This window comes from Cyclopterus lumpus, chromosome 15 (assembly GCF_009769545.1).
Source record: "Cyclopterus lumpus isolate fCycLum1 chromosome 15, fCycLum1.pri, whole genome shotgun sequence".
Taxonomy (NCBI): domain Eukaryota; kingdom Metazoa; phylum Chordata; class Actinopteri; order Perciformes; family Cyclopteridae; genus Cyclopterus; species Cyclopterus lumpus.
In genome coordinates, this window is record NC_046980.1 from 15,278,016 (window position 1) to 15,292,920 (window position 14,905).

General features: G+C 43.0%; 1 protein-coding gene across 1 annotated transcript in view; it reads right to left on the minus strand.

Annotated features, from left to right (window-relative positions):
- Positions 1 to 14,905, minus strand: part of foxn2a (forkhead box N2a) — an 18,394-nt gene continuing 3,489 nt past the window's right edge. Inside the window, exons 2-6 of the mRNA XM_034552205.1 lie at positions 7,624 to 8,201; positions 5,568 to 5,692; positions 5,253 to 5,302; positions 4,572 to 4,640; positions 1 to 3,594 (exon numbers count right to left, since the gene is read on the minus strand). Of these exons, the coding sequence (XP_034408096.1) occupies positions 3,170 to 3,594; positions 4,572 to 4,640; positions 5,253 to 5,302; positions 5,568 to 5,692; positions 7,624 to 8,187 (1,233 nt within the window). The 5' untranslated portion in view covers positions 8,188 to 8,201 and the 3' untranslated portion in view covers positions 1 to 3,169. The remainder of the gene's footprint in view (positions 3,595 to 4,571; positions 4,641 to 5,252; positions 5,303 to 5,567; positions 5,693 to 7,623; positions 8,202 to 14,905) is intronic.

Sequence of the window (14,905 nt, forward strand, 5' to 3'; positions counted from 1 at the left end):
AAAACAAGAACAGGTTTTTATTAATATTTTGTAATACCATATATAATGCAATTGCATATCTTTGGCGAAAATAAATCTTATAAACATTTTATCAACAGAGGTTAGCATACAAAAACCAAAAGGTTTGTCGGTCCAATAGACATGGCAGACAACTGACACAAACTGATACTGGGTTGGCAACTTTGTCAAATGCAACAAAAATGTTCATCATACCCTTAAGAACTGCAACAGAAATTTTGAGAATCGCATAATCAATAGTCATCAACAGCTGTCGAGCAATGAAGGAACTGGGTTTTGAGTTGGACGCCTAAATGTTTAAGAGGCTCATCCACAGACCTGACTCATGTCATACGAGTCTGATTTAGTTTTTACTGACGTTCTGAACATTTCAACATCCCATAACAATACCTGGAAGCATGAGTTATGAGTGGCAGTCGCTTTTTTTTAAGGCTCCAATCTGTGATGAGACCGAGAGCCAATATTCAATGTGACAACTTAGTCACAATATCTAAACATTAACTTGAGACAAATGTATAAAAAAAAAAGAAAATGATTCAATCTTCGTCAATGAACTTCTGCAGTACATGGGGAATGTGTCCATCTTAAATTTTATACCACAGCTGTGCATCAATTTTGGCAACAAAAGGTTTCAGGATCAATGTTAATAAACTATCCAGCCTAACAAAAAAGCAAAACAAAACATCAAGAAAACCTGGCAGTCATGGTTAGATTGAAAAAAAAAAAAAAACACCCGCTCTAAAAACAATAGACATTGGCAAAATACTTAATCACTATAACATAGTGAAAAAAAGGTGTATTGCTGTAAAATAAGACAAGGAGAAAAACAAAATACTTATTAAGCGGTGTTTACAAAGGGAGAACAATAACTGTGCCTAGTCACTCGTTTCAAATGACCAGTGTTTGATAGACTTTGCATTCAATAATCCCATAAATTAATGTCATAAATAAGGTGATGATTAATGAACAATAACTTGTTCTTTTTTTCACAGCTAAACAAGACCAGTGTATGCAAGTATTACTTCTGAGAACTGCAGCTTACTCTGCTAAGAGCAGTTCCCACTCTAAAGCTACAAAAATAACCCAAGAGACTGGTTAAGACACTGTACTGACCAGTGTCCTCTCCCGTTTCCTGTTCAGATGATTCAGAAAACTAGGGCATTGTTACTCTCACAACTGCATTGTTGCAGGCGAATAAAGTTACCACTGCTCTTTGTACTTTTACATCAGTGGCACAAGAAAATGTTTGGCACTGACCATGCATGCTATACTAACAGTCACTGTGACAATGTGATCTAGTGCTGTGGGAAGAAATATTACGATGTTCTGTTTGTTGCCCCTCTGAGCTTCCATGCTACCTTGTATTGTACGCTGCCACTATACAGCCTTTTTAAAAGCTCAAATGAGAATTGTGGCCTTTTGCACAAGCGGCTCGCAACTTCCCCTCAGTGAACTGCATGCAATCAACTGACAATAAACACTCCATTTCACAGCTTGAGAAGAGAGCGTGCACTTCCTTATTTTGTTCGAGGAGGAAGAGCAAGGACGAAACACTTGTAGCCAGACAGAACTGTGGGCACAACATAAGAGCTTCAAACCTCTAGTTCTCTCTGGCCATAGACGGCCCCCTTCTCGTTTACACTGGAATATGCACCATGATCTGCACCGTTTCTTTTTCTTTTTTTTTTTACCAAAACAGCCACACCCTCCCTCAAGTTGTGAATTAGCTTTGCCACAGGATCAACAGAAACTTAGCTGTAAAATGTTGCCATTTTCTAAAGTACATGGTTAAAAAAAACAACAACAAAAAAACTGGAGAACTGAAAACCCAAATAGTGGAGCTGCGTTAATTTCCCGTACGCTCCTTTTTCTGATTATTAACCAGCTCTGCATTGAAAAAGGACCAGTAGCAAGCAGAGTACCAAGCAGCCCTACAATACAGCTGTAGCAAGGAGATCGTTCATTACACCAATCACATTCATCGGAGTATGATTACTTTGTCAGTAGAGCCAAAAGTGTTTGACTATTTTAAACTCTTTCGGTCAAGACAGTCATATCTCAGGTTTAGGCTGAAGTCGACATGCACTATGATACACGCACACACACAAAATAAAATCTATGGAGGATAACCTATGAACAGGCAGTGAACATCTGGCAATAAGTGGCAGATGTTCACTTTGCATAGGCTGTCACCAAACATGTGAATATATGTCTGCACAATAAATGTCAAAAACACACTGATGAATGAAGGGGATCAACAGGATGAACAATTGATTTGCGAAAAGAAAAGAAAAGAAAAAGAAAAGAGCTTTCATTTTGTAGAGCACTGTAATGGCCGCACAAAGTGGAGCGAAGTAGTATAGCTAACTTTGCAACTAAATTTGGCAGTGGCAGAGTAATACTATTTCCACATCTTGCTAATCCTGAAATAGAGCCAGAGCTTGTGTGTAATAAGTTTATCGCATAACAAGATAATAGTACTACTCCATTCATTTTCTTAATTGTAAAGTTCAACTAGCATACTCAACTCTTAAAAATGCCACCATGAAATAAAGTCAAAGAAAGTTAAGGTTGTGGATAATTATTGCATCTCTCTTACAAGAGGATTCATGGAGCAGGAGTTCCTTTCAAAACAGTGGCATTTTTTTTTCTTTAGCACAAACAGGAGAAAATGATAACACCAGGAGGTTAGGTTTTGTCTGTTACAAACATGCACTCATTCGCTTCATAAATAGATTCACTTGGAAGAGGATACAGGTTTGAGGAGGAAGCATGCAACGCTTTGAGTTATAAAACCTTCAGCTTTTCCCATTTTGTCTTTTTTGAGAAGAAAATCTTGAATCACAATCTTCTAATCCAACAGAAGCAGGCAGGTCATTTTGGATAGGTTTCTTGATGTTTTCTCCACAGCCCAAACAACCACCCCCAGCAGTCACCCCGAGGTACAAAAGTCTCTATATGGCTTTGTTCTCCTGTGTGAACGATACTATTGCCATTTGTTTTGTTGGACAGGGATATTCCCAAACAAAAAAAGGCTCAAAATGGCCAATGAACGATCAGATAAGGAGAAGGAGGCACACTCGGGCACACGATCAGGGGTCAGAGGTTAGGGTTCACAGGGTCCGGAGTCTGACGGGGGCAAAGGTAATCTTTATTTCCTGTTAAGTTTTGTGCTCTTGACAGTGCGTTTGGAGCCCTCCGTGCAGCTGCGTATACCAGCGAGGTGCAGCAAGGACCCGGCGGCTTCCTTCAGCTCCTCATCCAGCTCTGGCTTGACCTCACGCCGCGCCCTCTTGCCGGCGGGCCACTTGATGGCGGGTGGACGTCGAGAAGTCTGGTGGACGCCCCTCTCGTCCCAGAGGTCGGAGTCCTCGTCGCTGTGGAAGCCCTCGCTGCCGGCGCGGTGGGACTGCCTGCGGTCACAGCCTCCTTCGTCCAGGGAGGAAAGAGACGAAGAGGAGGACCGGGAGGAGCAGCGCTGCAGGGCTACGCTGCTGTAGTTGTGGTCCTGCTTTGGATCACTGCTCACCAGTACAGAGTCGGGTCGGGAGAGGTCAAGTGGGCTGTCAGAATTGCCTGAGGAGAGATTAAGATTAAGTGATAAATACACATTGAAATGCAAAAGCATTTAAGATGTGCAGATGCTCTAAATTATTGCATGTCATGTAAAACTAGATTAAAAGTTTCACGCTTTAGTTGGCTTAAAATAAATTGGCAGATACCAAGAAAATCCTGCACTATGCAAATTCTTATGTAACTTGATTTAACTATATTTTATATATATATATTTTTTTTAAGTTTATTTATTTTTCTGAAGAAGAAAGAGCCAGACACAGTGCACCATATACTGTAGCATTGGCCCGCTTTGTTTACAAATATAAAAGCAGAAGTGCTACTTGGCACAGCCCAAAAGAGAACACCCGATTCAAAAATATCTTCACGTTAAAGCAGCCTATTGATGAGAATAAATATTAGCAAAACACAATCACATCAAAATAATCCTTATGGAGGGCCCCAGCCGTCGCTGAATCAGGTTAATTAAGTAAAAGGTTCAATAACATTATGATATAATGTAAAATATAAGCAACAACAGCCAGTAAAACACATTAATGATTTACCATGTAGAACCCTCCAAAAGCATTTGAGAATCAATCATATGTTCAACCTTTTGGGAAATACACTCTTTTTTCTTGTGTTAATTAGTCAACATTAGATGTGCTGGTAGCTGGATTTTATCATCTTTGGACAGAGCCAGGCAATCCAACTGTTGTGCTAAGCTAACTAACTGGCTGCTGGGTCTAGTATTTCCCAAATGTTGAAATATTCCTTCTAGCGGAAGAATGTCTGCAGAAAATAAAATTGTATGCAAGCAGGTGCGATTAATGTTCAGGAAACCTTTTCTACACCAACATGTTGCTCATAAGAACAGGTGACTTACACACAAATGAAAGCACACAAAATAAAAGATGACAGAAGCAATGACAGGGTGGTATGTCGGGAGTAGGACACAGAGTTGGAATGATGAAAGTATGGCAGCTTGTGGATTCTCTTACATGGGTCAACGTGGTGCCCGGGGGCAGAGTTTAAGAGCATCATGGCAGTGGCAGCATCAATGTCAGACTCTGGAAGAGGAGAGAACATGCATGATGGTCAGTCCTGAGGTGTGAAAGCATGCTAGCATGGCATCTCTACTCGGACTGGGCTCCTTCAATCATTTTAAACCAGGGACCGAATGACCCAATCAATGCTCACCGAATGGATTGGATATGCAGAAGGTTCACTGAAACAAACCAGGGGATGAATTGAAGCCACTGATATTGCATCCGATCTTTCCAGACCTGACAAAGTGTCTAAAAGCCTCATATCTCACTTCTGGGGCTCTAAATTATTAATGATTACAGTGAGACTGAGTGCTCAACACAGCACCAGCAGAACCTCTGTCTGTCGTCAAGGTTACAAATCCAAGAGGCAGAGGGGGGAAAAGAGAAGGCTGAGGCATCGACTGGGAGCTCTCTACATTATGGTCTACATGAGGCATCAATGACTCGAAAGCAACAAATCAAACCAAGAGTTGAGGATACAAGCACAGTGATGCTGAATGTTCTGGGACTGAAATGTGAACAGGCAACATAATCAAAATACCACACAAACACACGCTAAAAGAAACTGTGGCGATCTGCTATTAATGTACATGTCGAAAACTGAAAAGCCAAGCTGGTTTGCTTCGGTCTCACCTTTGAATGAGCAGCCTTGTAGAAAGAGATGGCGAGGGGGTGAGGAGGCACTGCAGAATGCAAACAAAAAACACAAAAAGGTCAGATCTCGAGTTTGTAAAGGAGATGTAGAGAAAAGTCAAAGGTGACCCCTTTCAGTTATTTAAAAGGTATCGAACGTCAAATAGAAATACAGACCTCCAAAGTAAAAGAAAAAAACCTGTTGTGATATCCTTCGCTAAAAATGCCAAGTCCAATAAATAAATGGAATCTGGTATGGCTCATACAAATATATAATGCACAACATCCAGAGAGTGACGAATGATGACAGTTTACCTGGGTGGGGAGGCGGGCGGTGTGCAGAAGGCATGTGCGGCAGGGAAGTGCTGCTTCTTAAGGGCTTGGATCAGATTGGGGCGGTACTCAGGGTCAACACACCAGAGAGAACCTTTTCCATTGGCCTGTAGAAAAGAGCAGGGACAGTCAAACTTCCAACCCCGGTAAAGCAAGAAATTGGCCAACAATGTTTTGCAACAAACAAATTTTGATTTTGTAAATCAATAATGTGCTCGTATAGGTAAAGAAAAATCACGATTCCTGAGCATTACATAACTGTGTTACAGACATGCCATAAGTTTGAATTTATTCTGATTGGTCCTTTAATTATCTTTAAAACAATTGTACCCTGTGGATTGTCTTGTAAACAATCATGTTTAATGCATTTCCTTCCTCATAATATATTTGCAAAGCAGGATTTATTATTTGAAATCATGCATTCTTTATAGTCACGCTTGCTAGCTTGCAGTCTTTTTCACTGCCCTCGAGAGCGTATTGTTGATACGCTTCTTTGCCCACTACCAACTGTCAAGTACAAATTTGAAACTTGATTTCGACCTATTTCTATGCTTCAGAATTATTCGGCAATCGGCATACATTCACTACATTCCTGAAAATCCTCAGCTGATAATATCAGTGAGCACTGCATACAGCAGCATCGTGATGTAATAAAGGTCTCCTTTTGTCACAAATGGCAAATTCAGGCAACAGTTCCTCAAGGAGCACGACATAATTGGAAATAGCAAACGCATAAGTAAGAATTCCTTAACAGCCGAGACAAAAGGAGGAAATAACTGCTCATCGGCACTGTGTGAGGAACAAATGTGTCCGTTAGTGATGTGTGCACGAGTGTGTTAAGTGTCACTTTATCTGATGGCGGCGCATTGCCCAGTCTGGGAGGAGAATAGAGTGAGGGAGAGGGAGGGAGGAAAATAACCTTGACTCAGATTACCAACCAGCCCTGATGCAGGAAGAAGGAAATGTCTCCATGGCAACGGAAACCACCAGCCAGTGTCATGTGAAACTGGTCTTTCAGCAGACGAAGGGCTCACGCTGTGCACCTGCATGCTGAGCGTCCTGCACCGCACCATGTTGCTACTCGCTGAGCGCTAACCGCCATCGCCTCCCATGGTGGGAAAATATGAGGCCTGAGACAGGCACAGCCTTGGCACCACAGGCTCTGCTGGTCGCAAGTCCAAACTCATACTGCAGCTCAATATGGCTGCCATTGTGTCGCTCCCTGGATCAGTACAGTAACATGCAAATTAGGTTGCGTCCGACACAGGACTGTATTCTTAGAAGAGTCGTGTTTTCAAATAAAAGCCACCTCTCTAGTACCTCTTCTGTTCCTCAACACAAAAGAAAACCAATGGGAAGTAAATTAACAATTTTACAACCAAAGTTTCATTAATGTCCCATTCAGTTCACAAGAACATTTGTGCAGGATATGCAGTATGGGTTTATCCTTTAGTCATGAGTGTGTGCATATGAGAAGGTCAACTTCTCTCTTTTTCCTCCTCTTCCTATACAGGAACACAAACACAAATGAGTCACACGTAACTCTGCCAGGAGCCGGCTGACAAAAGATTCTTTCAACAAACTCATCTTTGCGCTGCAGGTCACGCTGGCTTCCTCCTCGCCGTGTGACGTTGAGGTTTCTAAATGTGGGATGCTTCTCTCCCAGGTTTTAACAGTTGCACTACATTGTAGTGCTTCGGGAGATAAAGCCCTATCTTAGTGTGCTGTGTTTGCATTTTCTCAGAAGGAGTATCTGTAACCTTGACTGTATTCCACCGTTATCACAGCAGACTCAGAGGTCCCCGCGGCTATGTTACAGTCCCTGGACACTGTCACACAAGCTACAATGCAGCTCCATGCTGAAATGTACTGTTGACCAATGGCGTTTTGATTAACGTTTGGCCTCTGGAAATGTTAATATCACATCATCAAACAATGCGATAACAGTTCCCAGGAGCTTAATCAAAACAGTGCAGTGTTCTCAATTAAAATGTCTGTGAAGTGCATGAAAGTTAAGAGAAAGTTAAAAATAACCTACCTTTCCCAAACTCCTCTCGACCTTGCGGAAGCATTTATTCAGGGACAAGTTGTGACGAACTGAGTTCTTCCAGCCAGTGGGAGCATTGGAGAAATAAGGGAAGTGCTCGAGAATCCAGCCATAGATTTCTTTAACAGGCAAAGATTTGCTGGGAGACTGCTCGATGGCCATGTAGATGAGGAGAGAAAACGAGAAAGGGGGCTTGGACTTCAACGAGTCCCGCTCCCTGCCTCTGCTGTGTGACGAGGAGGAGGACGACGACGATGGGCCATGGTTGGACCCGTAGTCTCCCTCTATGTCCAAGAGCGGGCTGCCGCTGGGCTGAGCTTCCGGACCTCCCAGAGTGAAGTTCTGAAGCAGGTTCTCGTGCAGCCAGTTGAGGTTGGTGAGCTCCTCATCCTCAGTACCTCCAGTGCGATCCACGCTGGTCGCTAGCGGACTTGACGCACACTCCGCCTCCGGGAGTGTTCCCACATCACAAACACCTCTGAGCCCTGTCCGCTCCTCTTGCATACCCGGAATTTCCGTTTTCTTATCTGGTGACATCCCAATGATTGGACCCATTAAACCAAAGAGGTCTGGAGAGAGAGGAGAGAAGAGGTTGATCATGTTAGACAGCATGTAGACAAAAATCACAGTTTTTGATGGTGAACTGACTTCAAAATAAAATTGGCGGTATGAAATAACTGGATGCGACATCATGGAATGATGTGCTCTTCCAAGCGTTGACCTTGTTTTCCTAAGTCTTCCCTGGGGGCAAACACCCTGAGGCGGAGCGTGGCGGCCTCTATTGCACCTGCTGGCCCTCTAACTGCCCGTTTCATGTACGCCCTGCGAAGAACTGTAAGGCTCTCAGCTCTCCCTCCTCTTGACTCCAGCCGAGGACCTTCAAGGAGGTCCTCTCAAGCAAGTGAATCGACGAAGGGCTCCACTCCTCGAGGCCCACCTTGTCTCAGACAAGACCCAGCCGCTCGTTATGTGTAAATGAGCATGAAACCATCCAACGACTGCAGGAATGAGTGGAAGGCCTCCGTCTTAAGGAGTGAATGGCTCTCATGGACTGATCTGCATTCAGCCAGGATCAAGTCTCAATTTGTCACATGCCAGATTAAGTAGTGTAAAGAGGCTACAGGCACTAGGAAATTCAATATTGCCAGAAGCCCTGTATCATTAACTAAATCCACGCAAGTACCATTATTAATAAGACAACGATACATTTTTTTTTACATGAGCACAGAGGAAGGATTACTGGCATGTCATCAGCAATGATCCTGTCAAAGTGTTTCAATTGAAATCGCTGAGCTATAGTTTTAAGTACAGGCATGTCCATGTCTCAGCTCACTAAAATAAGTAAATAAGTTCTTATTTAAAAATAAAATAGTGTTCGATCAATCTGAATAACTGTAAAACCATAAAATACAAGCTATGGTCTTGCACACTGGTTGGTGAGGCCAAGAGCACAAAGAGATCACTCTTTGGCTCCGCTCACAACAAGCTTTATGTCCTGAGTGTCACCATGACAACCATGCCATCCCTTCAATAAGAGCAGAAATCCCTACAAACAAGATCCATATAGATACAATAAGAAAATAATAAGCCATGCTGGCTGGCTCTGCCACAGACAAAGCCCCTGCTGCACCCAGTGGGTGACACCAGATGCCCTGGTCAGGGGTGGTCTGGGATCTCCTGGATGCAGGCAGAGATGGGAGCACAGAGCTGGAAGGATGGATAGGTAAAGGCGCACGGAGAGCGGTGGTGGACGGTAATATCTTTTCATTTATATGATAAGATAAGAATTGGGTCAAACTCGAGAGTGTTTGCACAGTGGGTGAGACAGGAGAGGGAGTGTACACAGGCACACACACAAATCAGTTTGTCAAAGCCAGTGAGGACATGAGAGGGAAGGAGGAGGCATTAGTGCATTTACAAAATGACCACTCAGCCCTCAATGAGAGGATAAACAAATAGCGGACCGATCCTATTTTGGTTTTTTTTAAATCTAGGGTTGTGATTAATTTAGACTTTAAAAGTATATTTGTGTTTCTGTCAGAATTGCACATCCTGTCTGCTCTATAAGTGACGTCATGCCGGCTACATGTTGTCCGAGTTCCGCCCATCAATCCTCCATTGCCCGCACCATTGAAATTTACTTGTGAGCCGCATATATTTGTGAACAAGAAGGAAGTAAGGCGAAGAGCTTTCCAGGCCAAAGGCAAAGGGACAGGCAGAGTGAACATAGGAAGGGACATAATAGAGACATCCTTTTATGGAAGGACAGAGGATGACAGAAAGAGAGCTAGAGAGACCAAGAGACTAAGAGAGACATGGAGAGAGTAAGCCAACGGAGACCCAGTGGTAGTGCAGTAGACAATGTAAGTTATCCTCAGTCTAGGATGAATCACAGCTCTAAGCAAAGCAGAGCAATCAGATTTGTCAGGCAGCGAGAGAACTGCCCATTTGTGTTAAAGGGAAATCTTTGCTCAAGAGACCAAAACATAGAAAGATATCTCTTGTCATGACAGGTTCCTATTCTGAATGAATCTAAAAATAGAAAGGGGGACTGTGCAGACAGACGAGGCTGCAGTTTAAAAAAACACAAAATGAATTTATGAATTTATCCTTCCAAAAATCATTTCTAAATTAGGCTAGCTGTGTGCACGGGCCAAATATCCAATGGCATCCTCGATTTGCCATTTGACAAGGATCCCAGGCTTTTCTATGAAGATCAATGACTGCGTTACCAGATAAATGCTTATGGCAAAAATCCTTGACTGGCATTGGGTCTTTGGTTTGATTAAAAGGTGTGGTCAAAGAGTTTTCTGGAGCCAGATTTAACCGTAACACTCCCCACGGTTGTCCTTTCTTCTTCAAGAGGCCAAGAATTGACTGCCTGTAAACTTGATTCTGTTGAGTGGCGAGAAGATGAGAAGAAGTCACTGCCTGGCTGAAGTGTCAGACCACGGATTAACCTTAAAAGCACAAAAGAGCTTCCCCTCAGTCCATCTTCACAGCCATGACCCCTCAGCTGGGCCCACGGGTGCCAGAGAGCGCTTATCCTCCTTTGAGTATCTCCTCCAGAAGACCGTCATTTGAATATCAACGGAGGCCGGGTGCACGATTGCGAAAGCTGCCTTGCATCCAGCCAAACACAGGAAGTGTTTTCACATAAATGCAGCTGGTCAATTACCACTGTTGCAATGATCGCAGTTATCGTTGCTCTTATGAAAAGGCATCAAAGAGAGGCGGCTGGGACTGCAATGAATAATGGGACACTAGTGTGGAGAGGGCAGAGGGAGCTAATAAGCCAGACTGGCCTGTTGACTGCAGCATCCTTGAAAATACACCAAAGCTGCAATGGCACTGACCTGGTGGCTCATCTGCAAGTTAAAATAGCCCTGCGCACCGCCAGCCTCATCATATTCATGCGCAAACAGGCAGACACTAACAGCAGGTGCCATGGCACATTCTCCCCCTTTTCAAACTGCTCTTTTATCCTGTTAAGCACTTAGCCTATTCAGAATTACACAAAGACAAATGGAGATAGCTTGAAGTGGCAAATCCAGCCGTCAATGTGGCAAATATGTACGGGGGAATGTAAAGGGAGATGATAGCAGCATCTAGATGAAGAGGTACTGGTTTGAGATGTTTTCTGGAAGTGAATCTCACAATCTGGACTCAGTTGCCACGGCAGCCAATGTTGTGAGGGAAGCAATTGTGCTCATGTCTGTGCATGAAGAGGGAGCTAATGTGGGGAGATCAATACAGGCGGAAAATGCTGAGGCCAGCAGTCTGCTGCTGTTCCTCACAAACCTGTCTGACAAAGAGCAGTGGGAAAGGCCACAGCCAACCTGGATGTCATGGCACCACCGACTAAGTGCCATTAAGGCGCACCTCACAATACCCCCAGTCTATGCACCAAAAAGCTATTCAGTTCAGTAAAAATGAACAAACAACTTATCATTTTGAGTAACAGATTTCAGAACAAAAACCAAAGAGATTATGTATTTAACTGCCACGCATTCATGCACAAACACATTCACACCACACCCACTGCAATAAACCAGTTGACACAAACCAGTTACACTTCTGTCATACATACACAAAAGGTGTGTCGCAAAGCCCCATGGTGAGGGCTGTTATTTGAAACCTTAACTGATGTTTAGGTGACTACCCAGTCTGGCTGGAGTTCTAAAAATGTGAATGAGACAAAGGGGGGCTGAGTTAGAGTGGGAGACCCCGGGGAAGAGAGAGGCTGTTCCAGAGCGCCAAGTGGCAGTCTTCTTTTACTGGGAGGGTCAAATTATGTCATAACAAATAAAGCCTCCATTAATGTTCAGGCTAATCAGGCTAATGTTAAAGCATGTATAAATGATACATTTTCTAATCAAACTACTCAATGGATTAAAGCGATCTACTCAGAGCCCGAGGTGAAAGCGAATGAAAAAAGCCTGTACAAAGCATTACAATTGGCCCCACACTCGGCTCATACAAAAGGAGCAGTTGTTTTTGCTCTAGTCATGTTTCAGAAGTGCTCAGTATTCACCTCACAGTTTCAAACAGTGGACCGGGAGGGAAGGAAACACCTCCTGCCTGTTGAGGAAGTCCAATTTTCAGAAAAAAAATTCAGACTTCCCAAAGAGACAGTCAGGCCCGCTCTCCACCATACCAGTGGACTCGAGCAGCGAGAGGCCGAAAGGTAGCGCTTATTCAAGCAGCGGTATTTGCTTTGGTAATCTATGAATTCCACCAGCATGTAGCTTATAGACTGCTGACAAACAACCAAGCCCAACCCAATGTATTGACTGATGCAATCACTTTACCAGTCAGGGAAAACAAGCAAACCAAACAATGGATAATTATTGTGATGTTCATCGAAGACATTTGCTTCACACAGTGACTTCAAACGCAAACACACAGGACTGCACTTTGACTGTCAACAGAGGTGAGGCCTTCAGAAGTACACGCCAGCCCCCCAGCTAACGCTGAAACCTTATCTCCTGGGTGATGTGGCTTTAAGTTCAGTGTGCAAGCACTAACCACCAATCAGCTACACAGGAACCTCTCTTACTTTTGAATAGCAAAAGCATTGATTGCGAGTTTATTTGCTGTTACACTTCCAACTATCTTTGAAGGCACAATGTCCCTTTAAAAGTTCAGTTGAAGTTTCAACATAAGCCCTTCCAGGAATGTGTTCTTTCTGAGATTACTTTCCAAGTAAATACTACACGGTTTTGTAAATGAAAACACCAATAAGACCTTACAGGAAAGCCAAATGACTAAAGCCTTCAATACTGAATGATAGAGACTCTAATGGAGTCCTTTATAGCTATCCAGGATTAATACACATGGATCTCACAAAGACCCAAAGAGACCAGCATGAGGACTGGAAGTACCTTGCTTTCAAAGAACACACATATTTACTAGAGCTTCTGGCATGCGTAAAACTGCTAAAGTGCATACACATCAAAAGCTGAACAAGTGTTAAGTAGCAGTAACATAACATGAGGATAGGCAACAAGTTTTCTTCTTCTGGCAGCACTACATCGTTGTTTTCCAAAAGTCTTTGTATTCCTTTAAATGTGGGTTAAGGAGGATCTCCTCGCACACTCTCTCCTCAAAACAAGCAGCCATTTCGTTATCATCTTCTTCTTCTTCTTGGCAGACCAGTTAGTGGTGCATACAGTACCAACTGGACTCGAGTGTGGAACTAAATGTGTACAGTCCGCATGGTCACAGGTTTAGGGTTGCATGCGGACATCCACATCGAATCTGAACGGCCCCTCGTGGACACGGGTGTATGGCAACAGTTGCATCAACATGGAGAAAAGCGGAAAGAATGAATTGGCATCTGCATAACAACCTTTTCCATTTGTCATCTCATGTTGATTCAACATCAGCAGCTCCTACAAATAAATAATGATTGTAGAACAAGGTACAACAACAAATCAACGATTATGTTTAATCTTTCTTAATGGGCTTATAAAGTACCTTTGTTTTTTGAGTCTAACCCACAAGAACATTTCTCATAAGCCCATTTGTACCAATTCTCAGTAAGTCTTTGTGAAGTTATGTACTTCAAATTGAGATTTGAAGTACATAACTTTCACCATACAATACTGCACAGACCTGAGAGAAAATGAGTTGCAATGAACAGAGAACAACTTCACAACATTTTTGGTATTCTCCGTTACATTTTCTGCTCAAATGAGGTTGACTTTAAATCCACCCTAAACTTTTATTTCCGACATATCACCATGGGGTAAATGTAAATGTAAGACTTTTAAAAATAGCAACGCTCTAGACATGCTCTGGTAAACTGAGCTGCGTTTGTATTTCTGGATTGAGCTGCTTCAAGTCCGGAGTCTTGTATAAAACATTCAATAATAACACTGTGTATACATCACTTAAACTTACATTACACTTTAACCAAACAGCTAACCAGCCCTACCTGTGCTGTTCAATGACAGTATTGTTTCACAACTGTCTGTTGCACCTTTGTGTGCTCTGGTTACAAAATGTTGGTAAACCGACAAAACAATCTGCCGATTTGCCCACAAATTGGTCAACCTGTGTCGTTGTCGTTGTACGAACATCAAAAATAAGTCCCTGTTAATTTAAATCAGGGGTGACGGGACAAAGACCCATTGTGACACAGGACACAGACTTGCCTCCCGCTTCCTTTCTCTCAACAAGGAAACGGTCGCATCAGTGTTGCTTTCATTGAGGCTGGCCCTAATGGGCTGCGTCTTGAGTCCAGCCCGTGAGAAATTAGACAGGCACCGTCAGAGAGGGGCAGGGAAGAGGAGGAGGGTGCTGCCCACTATAGAGTCAGTGCATAACCACTGTGACCAATCAAGAGACGTAAAACAATAACTGGAGTAGGCGGAGGGTACATTGCCCATACACAACTTCTGTAAACACACAGAGGCAAGCGTAAGAAGTAAAAAGTTAGGGACAAACTCAAAGCATTCACATTCAAATTATGTATTTTTAGATATTGAACCGAATCTAAAGCTGCTCTGCTATTTTGTTGATGTCATGATATTACCTACAGTATTTGACCACAGTTTAGCAACAGCTGTTAAGTGGGCGGGGATAACAGTAGATACCATTTAGCTGTACCCTTATCTCTAAATGATGGGAAACATCACCAAAAAAAACAACTGCCTAATTGAGAATCAGGACAGGAAAACAAAAGAGCAGCCGCACATGTTTCAACAGAAGTTTACGTTTGCATCTCAAATTCAGAGTGAGCACCTCTGTCTGATGAGCAGAATGTCAC